The sequence below is a fragment of the Salmo salar genome, chromosome ssa21 (assembly GCF_905237065.1).
Source record: "Salmo salar chromosome ssa21, Ssal_v3.1, whole genome shotgun sequence".
Taxonomy (NCBI): domain Eukaryota; kingdom Metazoa; phylum Chordata; class Actinopteri; order Salmoniformes; family Salmonidae; genus Salmo; species Salmo salar.
Genome location: NC_059462.1, coordinates 28602748 through 28628993, shown reverse-complemented (window position 1 = coordinate 28628993; position 26246 = coordinate 28602748). Strand labels below are relative to the sequence as shown.

General features: G+C 45.6%; 1 protein-coding gene across 1 annotated transcript; it reads right to left on the bottom strand.

Annotated features, from left to right (window-relative positions):
- Positions 1–1197: 1197 nt before the first annotated feature.
- Positions 1198–25306, bottom strand: LOC106582114 (gap junction alpha-5 protein). Its single transcript, XM_014164867.2, has 2 exons — positions 25089–25306; positions 1198–2625 (listed from the first exon to the last, which is right to left on the bottom strand). Exon 2 carries the CDS (start codon positions 2593–2595, stop codon positions 1435–1437), a length of 1161 nt encoding a protein of 386 aa, XP_014020342.1. The 5' UTR covers positions 2596–2625; positions 25089–25306; the 3' UTR covers positions 1198–1434.
- Between the last annotated feature and the right edge of the window lie 940 nt (positions 25307–26246).

The following is a 26246-nucleotide window of genomic DNA, read 5'->3' as shown; positions in this document are numbered from 1 at the left end:
CGTTTTTTCAAGTGCAGTCGCAAAAACCATCAAGCGCTATGATGAAACTGGGTCTCATGAGGACTGCCAAAGGAATGGAAGACCCAGCATTACCTGTGCTGGAGAGGATGAGTTCATTAGAGTTACCAGTCTCACAAATTGCAGCCCAAATAAATGCTTCACAGAGTTCAAGTAACAGACACATCTCAACATCAACTGTTCAGAGGAATCAGTGTGTGAATCAGGCCTTCATGGTCGAATTGCTGCAAAGAAACCACTACTAAAGGACACCAATAAGAAGAAGAGACTTGCTTGGGCCAAGAAACACGAGCAATGGACATTAGACCGGTGGAAATCTGTACTTTGGTCATGAGTCCAAATGGGAGATTTTTGGTTCCAACCACCGTGTCTTTGTGAGACGCAGAGTAGGTGAACGGATGATCTCCGCATGTGTGGTTCCCACCATGAAGCATGGAGGAGGAGGTGTTATGGTGTGGGGGTGCTTTGCTAGTGACACTGTCATTTATTTATAATTCAAGGCACACTTGAATTCTAAAGGCACACTTGAATTCTCAAGGCATACGCCATCCCATCTGGTTTGGGCTTAGTGGGACTATCATTTGTTTTTCAACAGGACAATGACCCAATTACCAAGAAGGAGAGTGATGGAGTGCTGCATCAGATGACCTGGCCTCCACAATCCCCTGACCTCAACCAAATTTAAATGGTTTGGGATGAGTCGGACCGCAGAGTGACGGAAAAGCAGCCAACAAGTGCTCAGCATATGTGGGAACTCCTTCAAGACTGTTGGAAAAGCATTCCAGGTGAAATCAAATCCAATTTATTTTTATATAGCCCTTCGTACATCAGCTGATATTCTCAAAGTGCTGTACAGAAACCCAGCCTAAAACCCCAAACAGCAAGCAAAGCATGTGAAAGAAGCACGGTGGCTAGGAAAAACTCCCTAGGAAAAACTCCCTAGAAAGGCCAAAAACCTAGGAAGAAACCTAGAGAGGAACCAGGCTATGAGGGGTGGCCAGTCCTCTTCTGGCTGTGCAGGGTGGATATTATAACAGAACATGGTCAAGATGTTAAAATGAAGCTGGTTGAGAGAATGCCAAGAGTGTGCAAAGCTTTCATCAAGGCAAAGGGTGGCTATTTGAATAATCTCAAATATAGATTATATTTTGATCTGCTTAACACTTTTTTTGGTTACTACATGATTCCATATTTGCTATTTCATATTTTTGATGTCTTCACTATTATTCGAAAATGTAGAAAATAGTAAAAATAAAGAAAAACCCTTGAATGAGTAGGTGTTCTAAAACTTTTGACTGGTAGTGTACCTGCTCCAGTTCTGTCTCTGGGCAGGTCCTCTCTCCTGCTGTGTCTGAAAGTCCTGTCTGCTCCCTCCTCTCTTTCTCAGCCCCTCTCTCGTTCTCTGTCTGTCTGGTTCTACACGGCCAAGTCATCTGGTCGGACCCGGCTGCTGGTACCGCTGGTCTTGCTGAAGCGGCGTTTGTCTTTCAGGTAGCTGGTGTGCAGCAGGGTTGGCGCGGAGCACCCGTTGGGCATCTCCCCTGGCATCTGGGTATAGCTCATTCTCAGGAATCCTCCCTCCCCTTCCAGGTCGTCATGGGAATGATGGCGCTCGGTGGCCATGTTGACGGAGTTCTGCTGGTGTGCCATCCTGTTGTTGAAGGGGTGAGAAGGCATGGAGGTCATGGGGTTCATGGGGGTCACCGTATCCGACGATGCCAGGCACTGGCTGAAGTCAGGGGGAGGGGTGCAGCCCGGGGAATTGTGATGGGGCGGGGTGTCGGGGTCCCTGGTGACGGCAATGGCCACAGCATTATGGGTGCGGTTCTTGAGGGCGGCATGGGTGCGCTTGCACTTCCTGATACGCCTGTAGGCCAGGTGGTAGAGCTCAACCACAGAGAGGAGCAGGGAGACACCAGACACCACCAGCATGAAGACGATGAACACGTTCTTCTCTGTGGGCCTGGACATGTAGCAGTTGACTGGGTTGGGGCAGGGCCAGGCCTTGCAATGGTACAGAGCCCTGAGGAAGACTCCATAGATCATGTATTGGACCACGATGAAGGTCACCTCCATCACTGTGCGGATCAGAATGCTCAGAATGTATGTGGATAACAGCGCTCCCCGCAGGCGAACCTGCCCTGACGCCTCCAGCACCTTCCCACAATCCCTCTGCTGGAGGTATGCCTTCTCCCCTGATACGCACCCCCCCTCTCCTCTCTCCTCCATCTCCTCCCTCTTCTCCTGCTCCCTCCTCTTTCGTTTCTCATCCCTCCGCACGATGTGCATGGCGTGGCCCATGTAGATCAGTGATGGCGTGGATACGAAGATGATCTGTAGGACCCAGTAGCGGATGTGTGCGATAGGAAACGCCTGGTCATAACAGACGTTGGTACAACCGGGCTGCTGGGTGTCGCACAGGAAGTCACTCTGCTCGTCTCCCCAGGAGGACTCTGCGGCCGTGCCCAGGACCAGGATCCTGAAGATGAAGAGGACGGTGAGCCACACCTTCCCCACTGACGTGGAATGTTCTTGAACCTCCTCCAGGAAGTTCCCCAGGAGACTCCAGTCCCCCATCACTACTGCTCACTGGTCACTGGCACACACCTGAGAGAGGAGAAGAGGGAGAGAGAAAGAAAGAGGGGCAGGGTGAGGGTAAAGGAAGAGAAAGAGATGGGTCAAGGAGGGAGGGAGAGATTGGAGAAGAGATAGTGAGTGAAGAAGAAAGAAAATAGGGAGAGAAAAGAAAGCAGATAAAATGACTAGTGTGTGTGAGTGGCATGGTATGCATGTATAAATAGCCTGTGATTGGCCTGGAGACTGGACACGACACAAATGCCTGAGAAGGAATCTTTTCCCACGACACACACAAACATACTGTATATTTAAGGACATTTCAAAATAAATAGTGAGGTTATTTCTGATAAATGATATACAGTAGTTGGATGTTTGTGTTTCTATTCCTGACACTGACACATTATAACCAGACAGAAAGGGTGAGGGGCCATAGGGCAGGACAAGGCTAGGAGCTAGTGACCCCGAATGTTAGAAATGGATTGGAATTCTGTGCCCCTGACTTAACCCTACAATCTACAACATCTCCTCCATATTGTCCAGAGCACAGCAACGGTCATTGGTCACCATGTTTGTACCGGTTAATTGAAGCCTTTGATGTCACTCGCTCGTCTCTCCGTTCCACTCCTCCTGTGATTTGTATCAGTGTGTGTGTGTGTGTGTGTGTGTGTGTGCTGTTGCCCCCTGACCGCAGTATGAGTGAGACTTTGCGTGTATCTACTGTCCCTATAAGGCATCTCAGCAGACCGCTTTATGAGTGTCATGAACACCCCAATCATCGAAGTACGCACTAAGTGAACTGATTTCAATTTTTTTACTACAATTATTCAACAGGTGAAAATAAAGTAGACACACACACACACACACACACACACACACACACACACACACACACACACACACACACACACACACACCGTCCGTGTTTGGCTGGGGTAGGTTGTCATTGTAAATAAGAATTTGTTCTTAACTGACTTGCCTAGTTAAATAACGGTTAAATAAAATAAATACATATGACCATGAGAGGTTTGGCAGTACATCTCTAGCTCTAGATGTCACGACGTCCACCGAAGGTGTCTCCTCTCCCTGTTCGGGCAGTGCTCAGAGGTCGTCGTCGCCGGCCTACTAGCTGCCACCGATCCCACTTTCCTTTTTCGTTTAGCAATGTCTGGTTTGTCACACCTGTGTCTTGTTGTGTCTGATTCGGTGGGTTTATAATTCCCCGCTGCAGGGTAGGCTGTGTGCGGGATTGTTACTAGTTAGTACAGTAAGGGGTGCGTGCCTGCACCAGGGGATTTTGGTTTCGTTTTTGAACGGTATGTGTTTTACCTTGGACACTTGTGTTCGCTAGATTCGGAGTTTAGATTTCTCCTCTGTGTGAACTGTGTGTTCCCATTCCCTGTGGGTGGATGATACATTTCGTGTGGTTACCTTGTGCGTTTTGTGCGGTGCCTTTGGGACCGCCTGTGTTAAAATACATTTGATTCCCTGGAACCCTTCTGCTCTCCTGCTCCTTATTCCACACACATCCCCCTCTTGTAAGAGGTTGTTACAGAATCCCGCACCAATCAATCATGGAGTCAGCAGCAGCTGATGCGCCCTCCACGTCCATGGAGGAGCGCGTTCTACATCACACCACCGTCCTCCACCGTGACAGCCATGGATCAGGTGATGGCAACGATGGAGAGATGGGAGAGGGGTGGCCTGCCTACCCCTGCACCCACCGCGTACCACCCTACACCATCACCTGTGCCGGCACCATCCGGGCCCAGCGATATTCGGCTCGCCCTCCCGAGGGAGTACGATGGGACGGCTGCCGGGTGCAAGGGTTTTCTGCTCCAGCTGGAGCTGTACCTGGCAACCGTTCACCCGACTCCTTCGGGAGAGGAGAGCGTGAGCGCCCTTGTCTCCTGCCTGTCCGGTAAAGCTCTGGAGTGGGCCAACGCGGTCTGGGAGGGACCAGACTCGGCGAGGGACGATTACCCAGAGTTCTGGGTGAGCGTCTGTTCCATCTGCGGCAGGAGACAAGGAGCGCTCAAGATTTCGCGCTGGAGTTCCGGACCTTGGCCATCGGCTCGGGGTGGAACGACAGGGCCCTGATTGACCACTATAGGTGTAGCCTACGTGAGGACGTCCGCAGGGAGCTAGCCTGCAGAGACGCTACCCTCATCCTGGACCAACTAGTGGACATGTCCATCAGGTTGGATAACCTGCTGGCTACCCGCGGGCGTCCGGATAGGGTCCTGTTGTTTTCACCCCCCAGCACCTCTGCTCCGACCCCCATGGAGTTAGGAGGTGCTGCAGTGAGGGCGACCAGGCGCCGGATGTGGTCGGAGAGGGCACACTGCCGACCGGTGTTGGAGGGGCTCATCTGGGAATCAAGATGGCCAGCAGAGCAATGCTCGGACACCTCAGGTGAGTCAGCACCAGGCTCACCCAGAGCCCCATGTTGGTCACATGTATGTTTTAATTTCTTTCCCTGAGTTTTCTCCCCATTCCCAGCATAAGGCGCTAGTCGATTCAGGCGCAGCAGGGAATTTTATGGATCGCGGTTTCGCACATAGGTTAGGGATTCCCCAGGTTCCGCTGGACAAACCTTTTCAGGTGCACTCCCTAGATAGTCGACCATTAGGGTCAGGGGTGGTCAGGGAGTCCACGGCTCCACTGGACATGGTTACGCGGGGGGATCATGAGGAAAGAATTGGTTTTTTCCTCATTGATTCTCTTGCGTTTCCGGTGGTGCTGGGGATTCCCTGGTTGGCCTTTCACAATCCTACCATTTCGTGGCAACAGAGGGCTCTAAAGGGGTGGTCAGAGGAGTGCTCAGGCAGGTGTGTGGGAGTTTCCATCGGTGCAAAGACGGTGGAGAGTCCAGACCAAGTCCCCACCGTGCACATTCCTCCCGAGTATGCCGATTTGGCTATCGTCTTCTGTAAGAAGAGGGCGACCAAATTACCACCCCATCGACGAGGGGATTGTGTGATAAACCTCCAGGTAGACGCCGCACCCCCCAGGAGTCACGTGTATCCCCTGTCACAGGAGGAGACAGTGGCTATGGAAACATATGTCTCTGAATCTCTGAGGCAGGGTACATTCGGCCCTCCATGTCACCCGCCTCCGCAAGTTTCTTTTTTGTGAAGAAGAAAGGAGGAGGGTTGCGTCCGTGCATTGACTATAGAGGTCTAAATTCGATTACGGTGGGGTACAGTTACCCACTACCTCTCATCGCTACGGCGACGGAGTCATTCCACGGAGCACGCTTTTTCACAAAATTGGATCTCAGGAGCGCGTATAACTTGGTGCGGATCGGGGCGGGAGATGAGTGGAAGACAGAATTTAGCACCACATCTGGCCATTAAGAGTACCTCGTCATGCCGTATGGGTTGAAGAATGCTCCAGCCGTCTTCCAATCCTTTGTAGACGAGATTCTCAGGGATCTGTACGGGCAGGGTGTGGTGGCTTATATCGATGACATCCTGATATACTCCGCTACGCGCGCTGCGCATGTGTCTCTGGTGCGCAAAGTGCTTGGGCGACAGTTGGAGCATGACCGGTACGTCAAGGCTGAGAAATGCGTGTTCTTCAAACAGTTCGTCTCCTTCCTGGGGTATCGCATTTCCACATCAGGGGTGAAAATGGAGTGTGACCGTATTTCGGCCGTGCGTAATTGGCTATAGGTTGTTACACTAGAGTTAGCCAAATGACAACCCTTAAGAGAGGTCCCTTTTGAGTGGCTTTCTTTAAGAAATCATATTGTTTGGGATTGCTTCCTCTGAGAATAAGAACAGGAAGACTGAGACCGCTCAGCCCTCTGCAACCTCTGCTCTGTTCCGATTCTCAGCGTAGCTAAGATTCCGTTCCCACCATGACAGCCTGTGTGTGAGTATTCAGACAGACTGACAGACTAATTACTGCTCCTGTGATGGGTCTGTACCCCCGTGCTCCTGCTTCTACCTCTCATCCCTCTTATTCTCCTCTGAGCGACCATGCCAACTCTGTCTGGGAACAGCAACAAAAAAAACGGTCAAATAAGATCAAGTATCCAATTCGCATAGCGCCCCAACAGATCCACAGATGACACAATCTCTATTGCAGTCCACACTGCCCTTTCCCACCTGGACAAAAGGAACACCTACATGAGAATGCTGTTCATTGACTACCGCTCAACTAAGGACCCTGTGACTGAATACCTCACTCTGCAACCAGGCGGTGTCAGAGGAAGGCCCAGAAAATAGAATGTTCTCTCTGCTACCGCATGGCAAAAGGCTCTGGAACCAAAAGGCAATTTAACAGCTTCTACCCCCAAGTCATAAGATTGCTGATCAGTTAATCAGTTCATCAAATGGCTACCCAGACTATTTGCATTGACCCCCTTATTTTATTCTTATCTATTCTTATCTATTCTTATTTTTTGCACTGACTCTCTTGCACAGGCTCAGTGTACACTCACTGACTAACCACACACTGACACTCCAACACACACACAAGCATATTGATGCTACACACACAAACACACATATATTCACATTCCACACATTCTTGTCGTGATGTGTGTTTGTCCTATATATAAATATATATATATATATACATATTTTTTGTTAATTTTTTATTTTTTAAATTTTTTATATATATATATATATATATATATATATATACTGCTCAAAAAAATAAAGGGAACACTTTAACAACACAATGTAACTCAAAGTCAATCACACTTCTGTGAAATCACTGATTGACAATACATTTCACATGCTGTTGTGCAAATGGAATAGACAACAGGTGGAAATTATAGGCAATTAGCAAGACACCCCCAATAAAGGAGTGGTTCTGCAGGTGGGGACCACAGACCACTTCTCAGTTCCTATGCTTCCTGGCTGATGTTTTGGTCACTTTTGAATGCTGGCGGTGCTTTCACTCTAGTGGTAGCATGAGACGGAGTCTACAACCCACACAAGTGGCTCAGGTAGTGCAGCTCATCCAGGACGGCACATCAATGCGAGCTGTGGCAAGAAGGTTTGCTGTGTCTGTCAGCGTAGTGTCCAGAGCATGGAGGCGCTACCAGGAGACAGGCCAGTACATCAGGAGTCGTGGAGGAGGCCGTAGGAGGGCAACAACCCAGCAGCAGGACCACTACCTCTGCCTTTGTGCAAGAAGGAGCAGGAGAAGCACTGCCAGAGCACTGCAAAATGACCTCCAGCAGGCCACAAATGTGCATGTGTCTGCTCAAACGGTCAGAAACAGACTCCATGAGGGTGGTATGAGGGCCCGACGTCCACAGGTGGGGGTTGTGCTTACAACCCAACACCGTGCAGGACGTTTGGCATTTGCCAGAGAACACCAAGATTGGCAAATTCGCCACTGGCGCCCTGTGCTCTTCACAGATGAAAGCAGGTTCACACTGAGCACGTGACAGACGTGACAGAGTCTGGAGATGCCGTGGAGAACGTTCTGCTGCCTGCAACATCCTCCAGCATGACCGGTTTGGCGGTGGGTCAGTCATGGTGTGGGGTGGCATTTCTTTGGGGGGCCGCACAGCCCTCCATGTGCTCGCCAGAGGTAGCCTGACTGCCATTAGGTACCGAGATGAGATCCTCAGACCGCTTGTGAGACCATATGCTGGTGCGGTTGGCCCTGGGTTCCTCCTAATGCAAGACAATGCTAGACCTCATGTGGCTGGAGTGTGTCAGCAGTTCCTGCAAGAGGAAGGCATTGATGCTATGGACTGGCCCGCTCGTTCCCCAGACCTGAATCCAATTGAGCACATCTGGGACAACATGTCTCGCTCCATCCACCAACGCCACGTTGCACCACAGACTGTCCAGGAGTTGGCGGATGCTTTAGTCCAGGTCTGGGAGGAGATCCCTCAGGAGACCATCCGCCACCTCATCAGGAGCATGCCCAGGCGTTGTAGGGAGGTCATACAGGCACGTGGAGGCCACACACACTACTGAGCCTCATTTTGACTTGTTTTAAGGACATTACATCAAAGTTGGATCAGCCTGTAGTGTAGCTTTCCACTTTAATTTTGAGTGTGACTCCAAATCCAGACCTCCATGGGTTGATAAATTGGATTTCCATTTATTATTTTTGTGTGATTTTGTTGTCAACACATTCAACTATGTAAAGAAAAAAGTATTTAATAAGATTATTTCTTTCATTCAGATCTAGGATGTGTTTTTTAAGTGTTCCCTTTATTTTTTTGAGCAGTATATATATATATATATATATATATATATATTCTTTTTTTAAATCCCAGCCCTCATCCCTGCAGGAGGCCTTTTGGTAGGCCATCATTGTAAATAAGAATTTGTTCTCAACTGACTTGCCTAGTGAAATAAAGGTAAAATAAAATAAAATAAAATTCCTTCACACTCTTCACACATGCTGCTACTCTCTTGTTTATTATCTATGCATAGTCACTTTACCCCTACCTTCATGTACATACGACCTCAATATCCTTGACTAACCAGCAATGGTGTAAAGTACTTAAGTAAAAATTCTTTAAAGTAGTACTTAAGTAGGTTTTTTGGGTATCTGTAGTTTACTTTACTATTTATATTTTTGACAATTTTTTTATTTTACTTCACTACATTCCTAAAGAAAATAATATACTTTTTACTCCTTACATTTTTCCTGCCACCCAAAAGTACTCGTTACATTTTGAATGCTTAGCAGGACAGGGAAATGGTCCAATTCTCACACTTATCAAAAGAACATCCCTGGTCATCCCTACTGCCTCTGATCTGGCGGAGTCACTAAACACAAATGCTTTGTTTGTAAATAATGTCTCAGTGTTGGAGTGGTGCTCCTGGCTATCCGTAAGTAAATGAAAAACAAGAAAATGGTGCTGTCTGGTTTGCTTAATATAAGGAATTTGAAATTCCTTATATTAATATACTTACTTTTATACTTACTTTTACTAAGTATATTTTAGCGATTACATTTACTTTTGATACTTAAGTACATTTAAAACCAAATACTTTTAGATTTTTACTCAAGTAGTATTTTACTGGGTGACTTTCACTTTTACTAGAGTCATTTTATTTTATGGTATCTTTACTTTTACTCAAGTGTGACAATTGGATACTTTTTCCACCACTGCTAACCCGTACCCCTGCACATTGACTGTACCGGTTCCCCTTGCAAATATCCTCATTATTGTTATTTTTATTGTGTTATTACTTGTCCTTTAGTTAACTTTTTTAAAACACTGCATTGTTGGTTAAGGGCTCGTAAGTAAGCATTTCACGGTAAGGTCTACACCTGTTGTATTCAGCGCATGTGACAAATACAATTAGATTTGATTTGAAGTCTGAGAAATAAACAGTCAGAAATATCAAGAGTGACTTAAGGGTGCGGGTCTAAAGCGATCAGAAAGTTAACAGTAAACTAGAACAGCATGTGTGATACACTGTGTGACAGCACAATGAAAGGCTACAGAGCAACAATATATGTGGTGAAAACAACAGACTTACTGGAAGGCTCAAGACACAGAATGACGGACTTTAACAAAAGATGACCTCACCACTTTGAGCAAAGTTCATCTGAACATACTATAACTTGTGTTGACTAACTAAACACAACACTACTGTATGTAAACGTCTGGCCTCATATTGATAGTAATATTGCAGTGTTGGCCAGCCAGGCTACACAGCCAACAGGTTGTGTTGTAAACAGGTGAGGAAACCCTTTTGTCAGACCAGTCTTGTAGGAAAACGACTGTTTTAACTCCTACCTCCTGCCATTGTGAAGGCCTGGCTCTCACTCCCTTCCTCTAGTCTAGGCTAGCTCCTCCTCAGTTCTTTGTGGCTCGCTGTAAACACATTATCTGATCGCTACCCAAAGCTTTGATGACAGTTGGATGTAGAAAGGCATGTTCTGGCTGTGATTTTTTTTTAAAGGACCCCATGGCACTATAAAAATCCATGTAATATGGTCTAACAATGACTTATCTCTGAACTCAATTAATGAAATCACTTTGCAAGAAATTATAGAGCATGGAATTTAAGAGCTCCTTGTTGGGAAGAGGCCTAATTTTAAATTGATGAAAAAGAAAGGAAAATTAGGAAGGGTGGAGGTGAAGAGGAGTTGTTAACAAAAAGTGGTTGGCTAAAAGCGAAAATATTTGGTTCAAATACAAAGGGGAGGGATGCCCTTTTTGCCCCTGGAAAAATATGTTAAATAACAAACAGTCTTGCGTATGTGTCATTACTTCAACAGAAAAAGTTTAGAGAGAATGTCCAGTAATTTGTACACTTAACTACTTGGTACAGTAGCTGCCCATCTTTGCCGTCACATTTGAGATTGTTCTATTCCACTCCTGGGTGCCCAGTAATAAATAGGAATTTACTGTAATACACTATACCCACTGTACACCGTCATAGCTGTCATATTGGTTTATAATATCTGTCTCTGAGTAATGGACACTTTGGCAATGAGGTATCTAACAATGCACACACTGGGCATAGCATACCACTCAGATATGTCTCTGACATTGATCAGAGCACAGGGGACGTTACAGAAGGAAGCACCTGTGGTAAGGACTACTCAACGTTGGCCTGATTGGAATCCATGCTACAGGTCTGCCACCGCATTTAACCACAGTAAGGTGACTGGGAACATGGACTAGTACAAACAGACCAGCTATGACCTCCGTAAGTCAATCAAAGAGGAAAAAAGATGTTACAGGGACAAAGTGGAGTCGCAGTTCAATGGCTCAGACACGAGACAGATGTGTCAGGGACTACAGATAATCATGGATTATAAAGGGAAAATCAGCCCCAATCTCTGTAGCCAATGTGAGTAGAACACTTTAACCCTCGCAAAGCTGCTGGCCCGGACTGCATCCCAAGCCGCATCCTCAGTGCATGCGCAGACCCGCTGGCTGGAGTGTTTACGGACATATTCAATATCTCCCTATCCCAGCCTTCTGTCACCACTATCGCCTCGTAGCACTTACTTCTGTCATCATGAAGTGCTTTGAGAGGCTAGTTAAGGATCATATCACCTCCACCTTAGCCAACATCCTAGACCAACTGTAATTTGCATACAGCCCCAATAGATCCACGGATGACACAGTCGCCATCGCACTGCACACTGACCTATCCCATCTGGAAAAGAGGAATACCTACACTACATGGCCAAAAGTATGTGCTCGTCAAACATCTCATTCCAAAATCACAGGCATTAATATGGTGTTCTATGCTGTAGCGTTAAGCTTTCTGGAACTAAGGGGCCTAGCTTCACTGGAACTAAGGGGCCTAGCCCAAACCATGAAAAACAGCCCCAGACCATTATTCCTCCTCCGCCAAACTTTACAGTTGGCACCATGCATTCGGGCAGGTAGCGTTCTCCTGGCATTCACCAAACCCAGATTCGTCTGTCGGACTGCCAGATGGTGAAGCTTGATTCATCACTCCAGAGAACGCGCTTCCACTGCTCCAGAGTCCAATGGCGGTGAGCTTTACACTACCCCAACCGACACTTGGCATTGCGCATGGTGATCTTAGGCTTGTGTGTGGCTGTTCGGATATGGAAACCGATTTCATTAAGCTCCTGACGAACAGTTCTTGTGCTGCTGTTGCTTCCAAAGGCAATTTGGAATTTGGTAGTGAGTGTTTCAACCGAGGACACAACTTTTACGAGCTATACGCTTTAGCACTTACGGGTCCCGTTCTGTAATCTTATGAGGCCTACCACTTCGCGGCTGAGCCGTGAACATTTCCTAAACATTTCCACTTCACAATAACAGCACTTACAGGGGCAGCACTAGCAGGGCAGACATGTGATGAATTGACTTGATAGAAAGGTGGCATTCTATGACGGTGCTTCGTTAAAAGTCACTGAGCTCTTCGGTACGGGCCATTCGAGTGACAATGTTTGTCTATGGAGATTGCATGTCTGTGTGCTCAATGTTATACGTTTGTCAGCAATGGGTGTGGCTGAAATAGCTAAATCCACAAATTTGAAGGCATGTCCATATACTTTTGGCCATGTAGTGCACGTAAGAATGCTATTCATAGACTACAGCTCAGCCTTAAACACCATAGTACCCTCCAAGCTCATCATTAAGCTCGGGGCCCTAGGTCTGAACCCCGCCCTGTCAAACTGTGTCCTGAACTTCCTGACAGGCCGCCCCCCAGGTGGTGAAGGTCAACACCTACGCCACGCTGATCCACAAGACAGGTCCCCACAGGGCTGTGTGCCCAGTCCCTCTCATGTACTCCCTGTTCACCCATTGTGTGGCCATGCACATCTCCAACTCAATCATCAAGTTTGCAGACGACATCACAGTGGTAGGCCTGATTACCAACAACGACGAGGTTTAGAGCCCTGGCGGAGTAGTGCCAGGAAAATAACCTCTCCCTCAATATAAAAAAAACAAAGGAGCTGATTGTGGATTACATAGAGGAGACTGAAGAGGGAGCATGCCCCCATCCACATCAACAAGGCTGCAGTGTAGAGGGTCAAAAGCTTGAAGTTCCTTGGCGTGCATATCCCCGAGGACCTGAAATGGTCCCACCACACACACACAGGGATGAGGAAGGCACAACAACGCCTCTTCAACTTCAAGCGGCCAAAGAAATTCGGCATGCCCCTAAGACCCTCACGAACTTCACCAGATGCCACATTGAGAGCATTCTGTCGGGCTGCATCACCGCCTGGTACAGCAACTGCACCGCCTTGAACAGCATGGCTCTCCAGAGGGCACACTGCCTGCCTTCCAGAACATTTACAGCACTCAATGTCAAAGGAAGGCCTAGAAGATCATTAAGAACCTCAGCCACCCAAGCCACAGTCTGTTTCCTCTGCTACCATCTAGCAGATAGAGACAGTACAGAGCTGGGACTGAGAGACTGAGAAACCGCTTCTATCACAAGGCCATCAGACTGTTGAACAGCCATCACTAGCCGGCTACCTGCCCGGTACTCAGCCCTGCACCTTGAGACTAATGCCCCATGTACAGTATATAGAGTCAATGAACTCTGGTCACCTCATAATCTGTTTTATATACTGTTGTTTAGTAACTGTAACTGGGATTGTTATGTCTTGATTCTATTTTTGGTTATTGGTGTATTTGTATTGTATTTACATTTACATTTACGTCATTTAGCAGACGCTCTTATCCAGAGCGACTTACAAATTGGTGCATTCACCTTATGATATCCAGTGGAACAACCACTTTACAATAGTACATCTATATCTTTTGGGGGGGGGGAGGGTGGGGGGGGAGGGTTAGAAGGATTACTTTATCCTATCCCAGGTATTCCTTAAAGAGGTGGGGTTTCAGGTGTCTCCGGAAGGTGGTGGGGTGTGAAGGTGAACGGAAAGGATGGAGCAACGAACCGCCCTTGCTGTCTCTGTCTGGCCGGTTCCCCTTTCTCCACTGGGATTCTCTGCCTCTAACCCTATTACAGGGGCTGAGTCACTGGCTTACTGGTGTTCTTCCATGCCGTCCCTGGGAGGGGTGCGTTACTTGAGTGGGTTGAGTCACTGACGTGGTCTTCCTGTCTGGGTTGGCGCCCCCCCTTGGGTTGTGCCGTGGCGGAGATCTTTCTGGGCTATACTCGGCCTTGTCTCAGGACGGTAGGTTGGTGGTTGGAGATATCCCTCCAGTGGTGTGGGGGCTATGCTTTGGCAAAGTGGGTGGGGTTATATCCTGCCTGTTTGGCCCTGTCCGGGGGTTTCATCGGATGGGGCCACAGTGTCTCCTGACCCCTCCTGTCTCAGCCTCCAGTATTTATGCTGCAGTAGTTTATGTGTCGGGGGGGCTAGGGTCAGTCTGTTACATCTGGAGTATTTCTCTTGTCTTATCCGGTGTCCTGTGTGAATTTAAATATGCTCTCTCTAATTCTCTCTTTCTCTCTTTCTTTCTCTCTCTCGGAGGACCTGAGCCCTAGGACCATGCCTCAGGACTACCTGGCATGATGACTCCTTGCTGTCCCCAGTCCACCTGGCCGTGCTGCTGCTCCAGTTTCAACTGTTCTGCCTGCGGCTATGGAACCCTAACCTGTTCACCAGACGTGCTACCTGTCCCAGACCTGCTGTCCCAGACCTGCTGGAACCCTGACCTGTTCACCGGACATGCTACCTGTCCCAGACCTGCTGTTTTCAACTCTCTAGAGACAGCAGGAGCGGTAGAGATACTCTCAAAGATTGGCTATGAAAAAGCCAACTGACACTTACTCTTGAGTTGCTGATTTGTTGCACCCTCGACAACTACTATGATTATTATTATTTGACCATGCTGGTCATTTATGAACATTTGAACATCTTGGCCATGTGCTGTTATAATCTCCACCCGGCACAGCCAGAAGAGGACTGGACACCCCTCATAGCCTGGTTCCTCTCTAGTTTTCTTCCTAGGTTTTGGCCTTTCTAGGGAGTTTTTCCTAGCCACCGTGCTTCTACACCTGCATTGCTTGCGTTTTGGGGTTTTAGGCTGGGTTTCTGTACAGCACTTTGAGATATCAGCTGATGTAAGAAGGGCTATATAAATCAATTTGATTTGATTTGGTGATTGACTCCGCTGTCCTGGCGTCGTGAGGGAGCTTGTTCCACCATTGGGTGCCAGAGCAGCGAACAGTTTTGACTGGGCTGAGCGGGAACTGTGCTTCCGCAGAGGTAAGAAGGCGAGCAGGCCAGAGGTGGATGAACGCAGTGCCCTTCTTTGGGTGTAGGGACTGATCAGAGCCTGAAGGTACGGAGGTGCCGTTCCCCTCACAGCTCCGTAGGCAAGCACCATGGTCTTGTAGCAGATGCGAGCTTCAACTGGAAGCCAGTGGAGTGTGCGGAGGAGCGGGGTGACGTGAGAGAATTTGGGAAGGTTGAACACCAGACGGGCTGCAGCATTCTGGATGAGTTGTAGGGGTTTAATGGCACAGGCAGGGAGCCCCGCCAACAGCGAGTTGCAGTAATCCAGACGGGAGATGACAAGTGCCTGGATTAGGACCTGCGCCGCTTCCTGTGTAAGGCAGGGTCGTATTCTGCGAATGTTGTAGAGCATGAACCTACAGGATCGGGTCACCGCCTTGATGTTAGTGGAGAACGACAGGGTGTTGTCCAGGGTCACGCCAAGGCTCTTAGCACTATTTCCTGACATTCTACTGAACTGTTGGAACTAGTAAGATCAGTGTTCACTGCACCTGCCATAACACCTGCAAATCTGTGTAAGTGACCAATAAGCTTAGATTTGATTTGAGAGAGGATAAGCTAATGAAACCATAGGCTGCATTGGCATAGCGAGAGTCTGGGGTCTGTATTGTAGTCTATAGAGATAGTTATTGTTAACAAAAAGAGAGTGAGAGTAGCCTGTATGTTTAGAGATGGGGTTTGAGGTTGGACAGTAGGCCGACACACTTTGCATTTGTAACGGTTGTCCAAAGGAGTAAACCAAGGTGCAGCGTGGTAAGTGTTCATCTTGATATTTATTTTTTCTCAGAACACTTAAACAAATAAACAATGGTAAACGACCGTCACGTCTTGCAGGCTTACCGAGCAGTACAAAAATAAGATCCCACAACTCAAGGAGGGAAAAAGGGCTCCCTAAGTATGGTTCCCAATCAGAGACAACGATAGGCAGCTGCCTCTGATTGGAAACCATACCTGGCCAAAACCTAGAAATATAAAACATAGAATGCCCACCCCACACCCTGACCTAACAAAATAGAGAAATAAACCGTCTCTCTCAGGTCAGGGCGTGACAGCAATAAGTGTGGTTGGACTACATTTAGTGAACATACTGTAAACACAGGGCTAGAGAGGTTTGGAAAAGTGGGTGTGATGCCCGAACTCATACCATAGGGGCCTTTAGTGGAGTAGCCTATAGATAGAGAATGGATCAGGAACCCAGAACATCAGCAAATAACAAGAAGAACACACCGAGTGATATGGACAACCTGTCGTTCAGTGTAGTAGTATTTACAGTAGTTTTTACATACATGGACATTGACTGGACCTGGGCTGGAGAGCAACCAGGCTATAGTCCATAGAGATGACATGACTAGCAAACTGCATCAATAATGTGTGGTGGTAACTGATGTCCTAATTAAGAGCAGGTACAGACCCAGTAGCAGCAGCAGCAGGGTTGAAAAAGCCACCGGAATGGATGCAGTGTTTTCTCTCAAAGCAAGCCAGGGAAGGAAGCAACACAACAACAATAAATCCTGTCCGATGCCTCTACCCTCCTCTCCTTTTCTCTGCCTGGGCTCAAAGCATTGCCTTAGAGGGCAGTTAGTGATTTTACAGCTGGAGATCAACCACTGCATTCATGGGACTGATCTCTACAATTTATAGCTGTCTTGTAAAACACTGACTGTAGGACTTTTTTCTGCCTTAACCAATGCCATTTAACAAGTGATGACTCATTTGAAAAACCAAACCCACAACCTCAGAGCATTGAAGACTGGATAAAGGATGAACTATCTACAAGGAGCTCCCGCAAGGAACTCCCGCAAGAGTAGTATCATAACTGGACAATCTACCTTACTGAACTATATGAAACTACATATCTATGTACAACTATCCTGAGTTTCCATATAAAATGATTGCCTCACACTGAAAAGACTGAGAGAAGTCAGTCTTGCTCCAAAACATCAACCCCTCTATCCCCTATTCTTTCCAACCCCTTCCCATCACAAACCCCTCTGCCACCTCCCTCACCATAATCCCATCCACAATTTCTCCTTCCTCTCCACGTATCCACCAGACAGGAACAACAGGGGCAGGGTTGATTTACACATTGTCCCTTTACTGCTCTCATCACTAGTCTGATCCATAGACATTAAAACCAGTAGATAGTGATAGCAATGACATCATCGACATATTCCTAGGGAAAACTCCTGATGGCGCATGAAGCCACAAGTATTTGAATTTGAAGCACGCCATATTGCTGAATGGCACCAAAAAAAAAAATCGCTGAAGATCATGGTGAAAGTGGCCGTAACTAGCAAAGGTCGATGTAAACGTTTTCATCCTGCCTGAGATAGTCAACCCAGTCTACCGGTCGTAATTGGTCTGTGTCAGCACGTGGTCCTGTGTGATGACAAGTGTGCGCTCCGAGAGCGAAACGAGATGGGTGGGGCTAAAGCTTAAGAGGGTATGAATGATGCTGAATGGGTGTAGACAAAGAAGAGCTCTTCACTAGATACCAAAACATTCAAAGGCCATTTTCTCAAAAGTGAGTTTACAAGTTGATCAACTTTAAAAGCAGAATTACTTTCCCATGGTTCCTCAAATGCAGTGTATGATATATAATTTTGTAGCTCTGAGTCTTTACTTTTATCCAATGTAAAAAACACAATTTCAAGTTTTGCTACATAAGACCAAATCCAGGTTGTGAGTCACAAATGTAGTAGTCAGAATGGATCACTATTTAATGAAATATCTCAATTCGTAGCGATCTTTAAAAGAATTCACTGTAGGGATCGTGCTTGATCATAATAAACACATTTTAAAGGCCAATTTACATAGGCTTTCTAGAGTAGACCAGTAGCCAACCAGCTGAGCTCCACGCTCCAGAGTGGACACTGGGGGCCTGGAATGATCAGTGACGCACATCCTCTCTGTCCCCATAGAAGACAACAATATATAAAATACTATGCCTTCAGATAGTATTCATACCCCTTGACTTTTTCCACATGTTGTTGTGTTACAGCCTGAATAAAACAAAATGTGTCACTGGTCTACACACAATACCCCATCATGTCAAAGTGAAATAATGTTTTAGAATTTTTTACTAATTAATAAAAAATGAAAAGCTGAAATGTCTTGAGTAAAGAAGTATTCAACCCCTTTGTTACGGCAAGCCTAAATAAGTTTAGGAATAAAAGTTATCTTAACCTTTTTACTGCTGTGGGCTAAATCACACAGTGTTTATTGGTAGTCTTAAACAAATCTACTTTGAAACAAAAGTATACACCTAACACACATGGTTATGGGCTTAAGAAAAAGAAGATACCTGTACCATGTCAGATATAGAGTTGGAAAGTATTACATTTTGAGTTTGAGTCCCAATATTACACTTTCTACACATCGCAGAACACTGAAATATAACAAACCGTTTGACATAGAAACACCGGATTTCTGCCGTAAAAAAATTATAATGTTGATTAATTATGAAATTAAATATAAAAAAAAAGAATAGCATTCCACCCATGATGCCACTAGAGGGCGATTTGGTTATTTGACTGCAGGAAAGGTCACATATTAAGTTGCATGGACTCACTCTGTGTGCAAAAATCATTTTTAACATTCTCTTTTAAAGAAAACCTCATCTCTGTACCCCACAATTATTTGAAAGGTCCCTCAGTCAAGCAGTGAATTTAAAACACAGATTCAACCACAAAGACCAGGGAGGTTTCCAAACTTTCGCAAAGAAGGACATCTATTGATAGACGGGTAAAAAAATGAACAGACATTGAATATCCCTTTGAGTCAGTACAAAAATACAGACGTCCTTCCTAACTCAGTTGCCTGAGAGGAAGGAATCCTCTCAGGGATTTCATCATGAGGCCAATTGTGACTTTAAAACAGTTACAGAATGTAATGGCTGTGATAGGAGAAAACTGAAGTTGGCTCAACAACATTGTAGTTACTCCACAATACTAACGTAATTGACAGAGGGAAAATAAGGATGCCTGCACATAAAAAAATACAAAAAAATGTGGCAAAGCAATTAACTTTTTTTCCTGAGTGCAAAATGTTATGTTTGGGGCAAATCCAATAAAACACATTACTGAGAACCACTCTCCATATTTTCAAGCATAGTGGTGGCTGACTCATGTTATGGGTATGCTTGTAATCATTAAGAACTGGGGAATTTTTCAGGATTAAAAATAAATGGAATGGAGCTAAGCACAGGCAAAATCCTAGAGGAAAACATGATTCAGTCTGCTTTCCACCAGACACTGGGAGATGAATTCACCTTTCAGCAGGACAATAACCTAAAACACAAGAACAAATATATACTAGAGATACTTATTTAGACCACATTGAGTGGCCTAGTTATAGTTGTTTTGACTTAAATCAGTTTGAAAATCTATGGCAAGACTTGGAAATGGCTGTCTAGCAATGATCAACAACCAACTTAACAGAGATAGAAGAATTAAAAATATAATAATGTGCAAACATTGTACAATCCAGATGTGCAAAGCTCTTCGAGACTTAACCAGAAAGACTCACAGCTGTAATCGCTGCCAAAGGTGATTATAAAATGCATTGACTCAGGGGAGTAAATTAGATGTAACTGATGTTAATGAGATATTTCTGTATTTAATTTTCATGAAATTTGCAAAAATGTCTAAAAACATGTTTTTACTTTGCAATTATGGCATATTGTGTGTAGATGGTTGAGAGAAAAAAATATACTTAAAACATTTTGAATTCAGGCTGTAACAGAACAAAGGGAGGAATAATTCAAGGGGTATGAATACTTTCTGAAGGCACTGTATATATACACAGTATATACAGTGCATTGTGGAAGTATTCAGACCACTTCACTTTTTCCACAATTTGTTACATTACAGCATAATTCTAAAATGTGTATATATACATAAAACAAATAATTCTCATAATTCTACACATAATACCCCATACTGACAAAGCGAAAACCGTCGATTTTTTTGTTGTTGTTGCAAATGTATTCTAAATAAAAAACAGTATATTAGTATATTAGTATTCATACGCTTTGCTATGAGACTCGAAATTGAGTTCATGTGCATTCTGTTTCCATTGATCATCCTTGAGATGTTTCTACAACTTGATTGGAGACCACCCTTGGTAAATTCAATTGATTGGACATGATTTGGAAAGGCACACACCTGTTTATATAAGGTCCCACAGTTGACAGTGCATGTCAGAGCAAAAACCAAGCCATGAGGTTGAAGGAATTGTCCGTAGAGCTCCAAGACAGGAATGTGTCGAGGCACAGATCTGGGGATGGGTACCAAAACACTTCTGCAGCATTGAAGATCCCCAACAACACAGAGGTCTCCATCATTCTTAAATGGAAGAAGTTTGGAACCACCAAGACTCTTCCTAGAGCTGGCCGTCCAGCCAAACTGAGCAATCGGGGAGAAGGGCCTTGGTCAGGGAGGTGACCAAGAACCCGATGGTAACTCTGACAAAGCTCCAGAGTTCTTCTGTGAAGAAGGACAACCATCTTTGCAGCACTCCACCAATCAGGCCTTTATGGTAGAGTGGCCAGACGAAAGCCAATCCTCAGAAAAAGGCACATGACAGCCCACTTGGAGTTTGCCAAAAGCCACCTAAAGGACTTTCAAACCATGAGAAACAAGATTCTCTGGCCTGATGAAAACAAGATTGAACTTTTTGGCCTGAATGCCAAGCGTCACGTCTGGAGGAAATCAAGCACAAGAACTAGACAAGTCGGGACAAGTCTCTGAATGTCCTTGAGTGGCCCAGCCAGAGACCGGACTTGAACCAATTCAAACATCTCTGGAGAGACCTGAAAATAGCTGTGCGGCGACACTCCCCATCCAACTGGACAGCGCTTGAGAGGATCTGCAGAGAAGAATGGGAGAAACTCCCCAAATACAGGTGTGCTAAGTTTGTAGCATCATACCCAAGAATACTAAAGGCTGTAATCGCTGCTAAAAGTGCTTAAACAAAGTACATAGTAAAAGGTCTGAATACTTCTGTAAATGTGATATTTCAGATAACTTTTTTTTATACATTTGTCATTATGGGATATAGTGTGTAGATTGATAAGGATTTTTTTTATCCATTTTAGAATAAGGCTGTAACGTAACAAAATGTGGAAAAAGTTTGGACACACCTACTCATTCAAGGGTTTTTCTTAGTTTTACTATTTTCTACATTGTAGAAGAGTAGTGAAGACATCAAAACTATGAAATAACACAAATGGAATCATGTAGTAACCAAAAAAGTGTAAACAAATCAAAATATATTTTAGATTTTTCAAAATAGCCACCCTTTGCCTTGATGACATCTTTGCATTCTCTCAAACAGCTTCCTGAGGTAGTCACCTGGAATGGTTTTAGAACAGGCTTGAAGGAGTTCCCACATATCCTGAGTGCTTGTTGGCTGCTTTTCCTTCACCCTGCGGTCCAACTCATCCCAAACAAGCTCAATTGGGTTGAGGTCGGGTGATTGTGGAGGCCAGGTCATCTGATGCAGCACTCCATCACTCTCCTTCTTTTTCAAATAGCCCCTACACAGCCTGGATGTGTGACACACTTAACAATTGATGTTGAGATATGTCTGTTACTTGAACTCTGTGAAGCATTAATTTGGGATGCAATCTGATGTGCAGTTAACTCTAATGATCTTATCCCCTGCAGCAGAGATAACTCTGGGTCTTCCATTCCTGTGGCAGTCTTCATGAGAGCCAGTTTCATCATAGCGTTTCATGGTTTTTGTGACTGCACTAGAAGACATTTTCAAAGTTCTTGAAATGTTCCCGATTGACTGACATTCATGTCTTAAAGTAATGATGGACTGTCGTTTGTCTTTGCTTATTTGAGCTGTTCTTGCCATAATATGGACTTGGTCTTTTACCAAATAGGGCTATCTTCTGTATACCACCCCTACCTTGTCACAACACAGCTGATTGGCTCAAACACATTAAGAAGTAAATAAATTCCACAAATTAACTTTTAAGAGGGCACACCTGTTAATTGAAATGCATTCCAGGTGACTACCTCATGAAGCTGGTTGAGAAAATGCCAAGGGTGTGCAAAGCTTTCAGGAAAAGGGAAAAGGGTGGTTACTTTGAAGAATCTCAAATTTCAAATATATTTTGATTTGTTTAACACTTTTTTAGTTACTACATGATTCCATTTGTGTTATTTCCTACTTTTGATATCTTCACTATTATTCTACAATGTAGAAAATAGTAAAAATAAAGAAAAACCCTTGAATGAGTAGGTGTGTCCAAACTTTTGACTGGTACTGTATATGACTACGACTTTATAAGTTTAATCAGGTAATATTAATTACAGAGAATTCAATTGATAAAATAGTATGTCATATATAATTTAATCCATAGTAAAGACACGACACAGGAGAGTAGCGTTAAGTGTTTGTCACGAAATTAAAATGGCGGAAAATCCATCAAGGCCGACCTTATGGGTCCCTGAGGCAAATCTGTTCCTTGTGAGGAGAGGGAGCTATGTACTGAATTTCATGATTTTAGGTCAAATGGGGTGAGGCGCGTGACCTTTCAAAGTTAGCATTTTCAATCTATTGTTTTAACCCCACCATCTGGCCAATCTATGAATGTTTTTAATGCCAGATCTCTGTGGCAAGACGCATCATTCACCCAAGTTTCGTCAAAATTGGGCCAGTGCTGTCTGAGATATCGTGTGTGACTAACGTACAAACGAACATACTAACTTACTAACAGACGGAGACAAATCCACAGTCCCCTCCCCGATTTCATTGCGGGGGAGAACAAAATATCCTCTTCAATAACAGTCCCAAATGCATATACCCTGCAGTGACAGCTTAGTAAAAGGGGCACAACTTCAGAGACATATTAAGAAAACATAAAATCACCCTCCTCCCACCTCTCTCTATGAAATCCCAACACACTGCTTGGTGTACCATTGGAGAACAAAGAGGTTGGGTAAGGATGCGACCCCCACCCTGACATAAGGCAGGTGCTTAAAGGGGGGTCCGAAACGGTACTAGATGGGTGTACCTAATAAACTGTATATGTGTATATGAGACGTCAACTGTTTGAGGTCTGAATGGCCATCCTCTCTAAACACATTGACTATTAACCGACTTAGTTTAGCCATGGAGGGGCAGGGGTGGGGTGGGGACAGACCCCCCTGGGTGAGTTGGGGGGAGACAGTGGAAGACGGGGGGAAAAATACTTCCTAAATCGCAGAGTGGGTTAGTCACCTGCCACACGACTGCTACTTATAGAGCAGCGAGCCACCAGCAAACCCTGAGGACTGGCGAGCCATATATCAGTCACCGTCTCACCCCACCAGACGCCACGCAGCTAGCCAGATCATCTGCTACCTTACATGGAGGTCTGCCTTTTCATCTGCCACTAACTGTACACAGACCCACAGCCCTGTTATGAGCTATTGTTTTAACTGCACAGTGTTACACTGGGTCGCTCAGCCCAGACACCAGCCTGTTGCCGGAGGGGAAGACTATTGATGTTTGATTATCAATTATAGTACCTGCATTAAAGTTTTGTTTTAAAAGAAAATGTTCATTGCAGGTTTTGTACATGATTCTAGTTTGATTCTAAAGTTCAGTTGCTATATGCTTTGCCTTCGGGAAGTACATTTATATTTACTGTGGTTCTTAGGATTATCAAATTGGATTTAATCTTTTCATGAGGTAGAGTGTAAGGTGATAACCAGTAGCATGCAAAAAAGAGACCGGGTGTGTCTTGATGTTTCCTGCAGTTATCTCTTCACTTTTCAGCAGTTCTTCTAATAAACAGGGTTGTGTCAAACCATGGAATGTTTGTGCAATAGGGTAGCATCAGTGTTACAACAGTCTTTCTTATCAATAGTATCTTTATTTCTAGCTGCACCGCAATGTATGCTCACTATCAGGAAGTACCCCTGGCTGCCCTGGGGCCCTGACCTGAAGGAGTCCCCTATTGATTTCGTTAGTCACTCTCACTCAAATATCATTAACATAAGTCATGGCAAAATGTGTAGAACTGCAGGAAATAAACTTTAAAACATACATTTTTCTCTCCTCCATCAAAAGGGGGGCAACTCAACATTTTTGCCCTCTTGGTGGGTGGGGCTCCCCAACCAAATCTCAATTATGGCCCCCAAAAGGCTACATCCAGCCATGGTCATGAGACTATGCATCTTTCGGTAAACAAAGAGATGGAAAAAGGTACACATCTGTCATCTCATTTAATGTCGAGTTGGTGAAAGTCTTGTATTTGTTAATGATCCTGTTTTTGATACTTCATGTAAGCAATCTTATGTCAAGCCATCCAATCTGATGCCTTGTCATTGTCTTGTAAATTATTGTAGATTGAAAATGGTGTTGTAGCTATATGAATAACCTTCATGAAAGAAACATTTGTTAATATAAGGACATTTACTGCTCTAAGAGACCCCTGTCATCTTAGACAGTGGAACAGTGGAGTCATTTGTTAAAATATATTTGTCTCTGGAGCTGCTGGCTGGCTGGATGAGTCAGTGTTGAGAGAAAGAGTGAGACTAACACACACCAGGACCCCTATAAATCGGCTCAACTAGTAAAAGGCAGAGACACTGGGTATGATGCTTTAGTGGCCCAGCAACTATATAGTATGAATACAAGAGACAGATGTTAATAGCATACCTCTATAAAACCCTCACACACACTCACTGAGTGACAGATGTGTGAGTCCTGTTAGCCTTGAGTGCACCTATGAAAAGGGACAAATTAAGACTCTGGTCCATTTCCACAAGTTTCCTGATCTACTCTGAAGTGTCCTTCCTATGTTTGTGTGTCCCATCGAGGGTGATGTGGTGGTAAATTACCTTTTCGTGCTACAGATGGTGATGGCTGTCAGTACTGAGGAAGAGGGTCCTAGCTGCTTCCCAAAGGGTCTTCACCTCAGAGACTGATGGAATGGTGGATTGGACTGGGCCGTAGAGGTGTGGTGACCTGATGGGATAAGTGGAGATAGGACCGGGCCGTAGAGGAGTGGTGACCTGGTGGGATGATTGGAGATGGGACCGGGCCGTAGAGGAGTGGTGACCTGGTGGGATGAGTGGAGATGGGACCGGGCCGTAGAGGAGTGGTGACCTGGTGGGATGAGTGGAGATGGGACCGGGCCGTAGAGGAGTGGTGACCTGGTGGGATGAGTGGAGATGGCACCGGGCCGTAGAGGAGTGGTGACCTGGTGGGATGAGTGGAGATGGGACCGGGCCGTAGAGGAGTGGTGACCTGGTGGGATGAGTGGAGATGGGACCGGGCCGTAGAGGAGTGATGACCTGGTGGGATGAGTGGAGATGGGCCCGGGCCGTAGAGGACTGATGACCTGGTGGGATGAGTGGAGATGGGACCGGGCCGTAGAGGAGTGATGACCTGGTGGGATGAGTGGAGATGGGCTGGGTCGGAGGACAGAGGTTGGTGGAGATCAGTGATCCTGAGTCGTACCTCTTGCAGACACACCGTCAGATATAATCAACAGGAGCTGGGTAGATCAGAGAAGAATATAATTTCTGTAGAGTGGAGTAGGATCTCTGTAGAGTAGAGTGGAGTAGTGCTGGAGCTCTGTGCTGTCCCAGGGTGGGAATGCTGGCTTGTGCAAGGGGCACGGGAAGAAAAGTAGGGGCATCATGAGAGAGGGTTTCCTCTCTGCCCTCCTCCCTGCCTCTCTGTCATCCGCAGTCTCCTCCCTCCCTCCCTCCCTCCCTCCCTCCCTCCCTCCCTCCCTCCCTCCCTCCCTCCCTCCCTCCCTCCCTCCCTCCCTCCCTCCCTCCTCTGTCCTCTCCCTCCCCCGTCTTCTTATGGTACATCCCTCTCACAGATTCCCTGGTAGGCTCCCTGGCACTTTATTTTGGTGGGAAGAATTCCTTAGCATCGGGAAGGGAAGTGGAATTGTGTTCAGGGATCAATAGGAATTCCGTTCTGACAAAGCTTTCAGAGGAATTACTTGTCTTTGTTGTGTGTTTTACTCAGTCTTTGTTCTG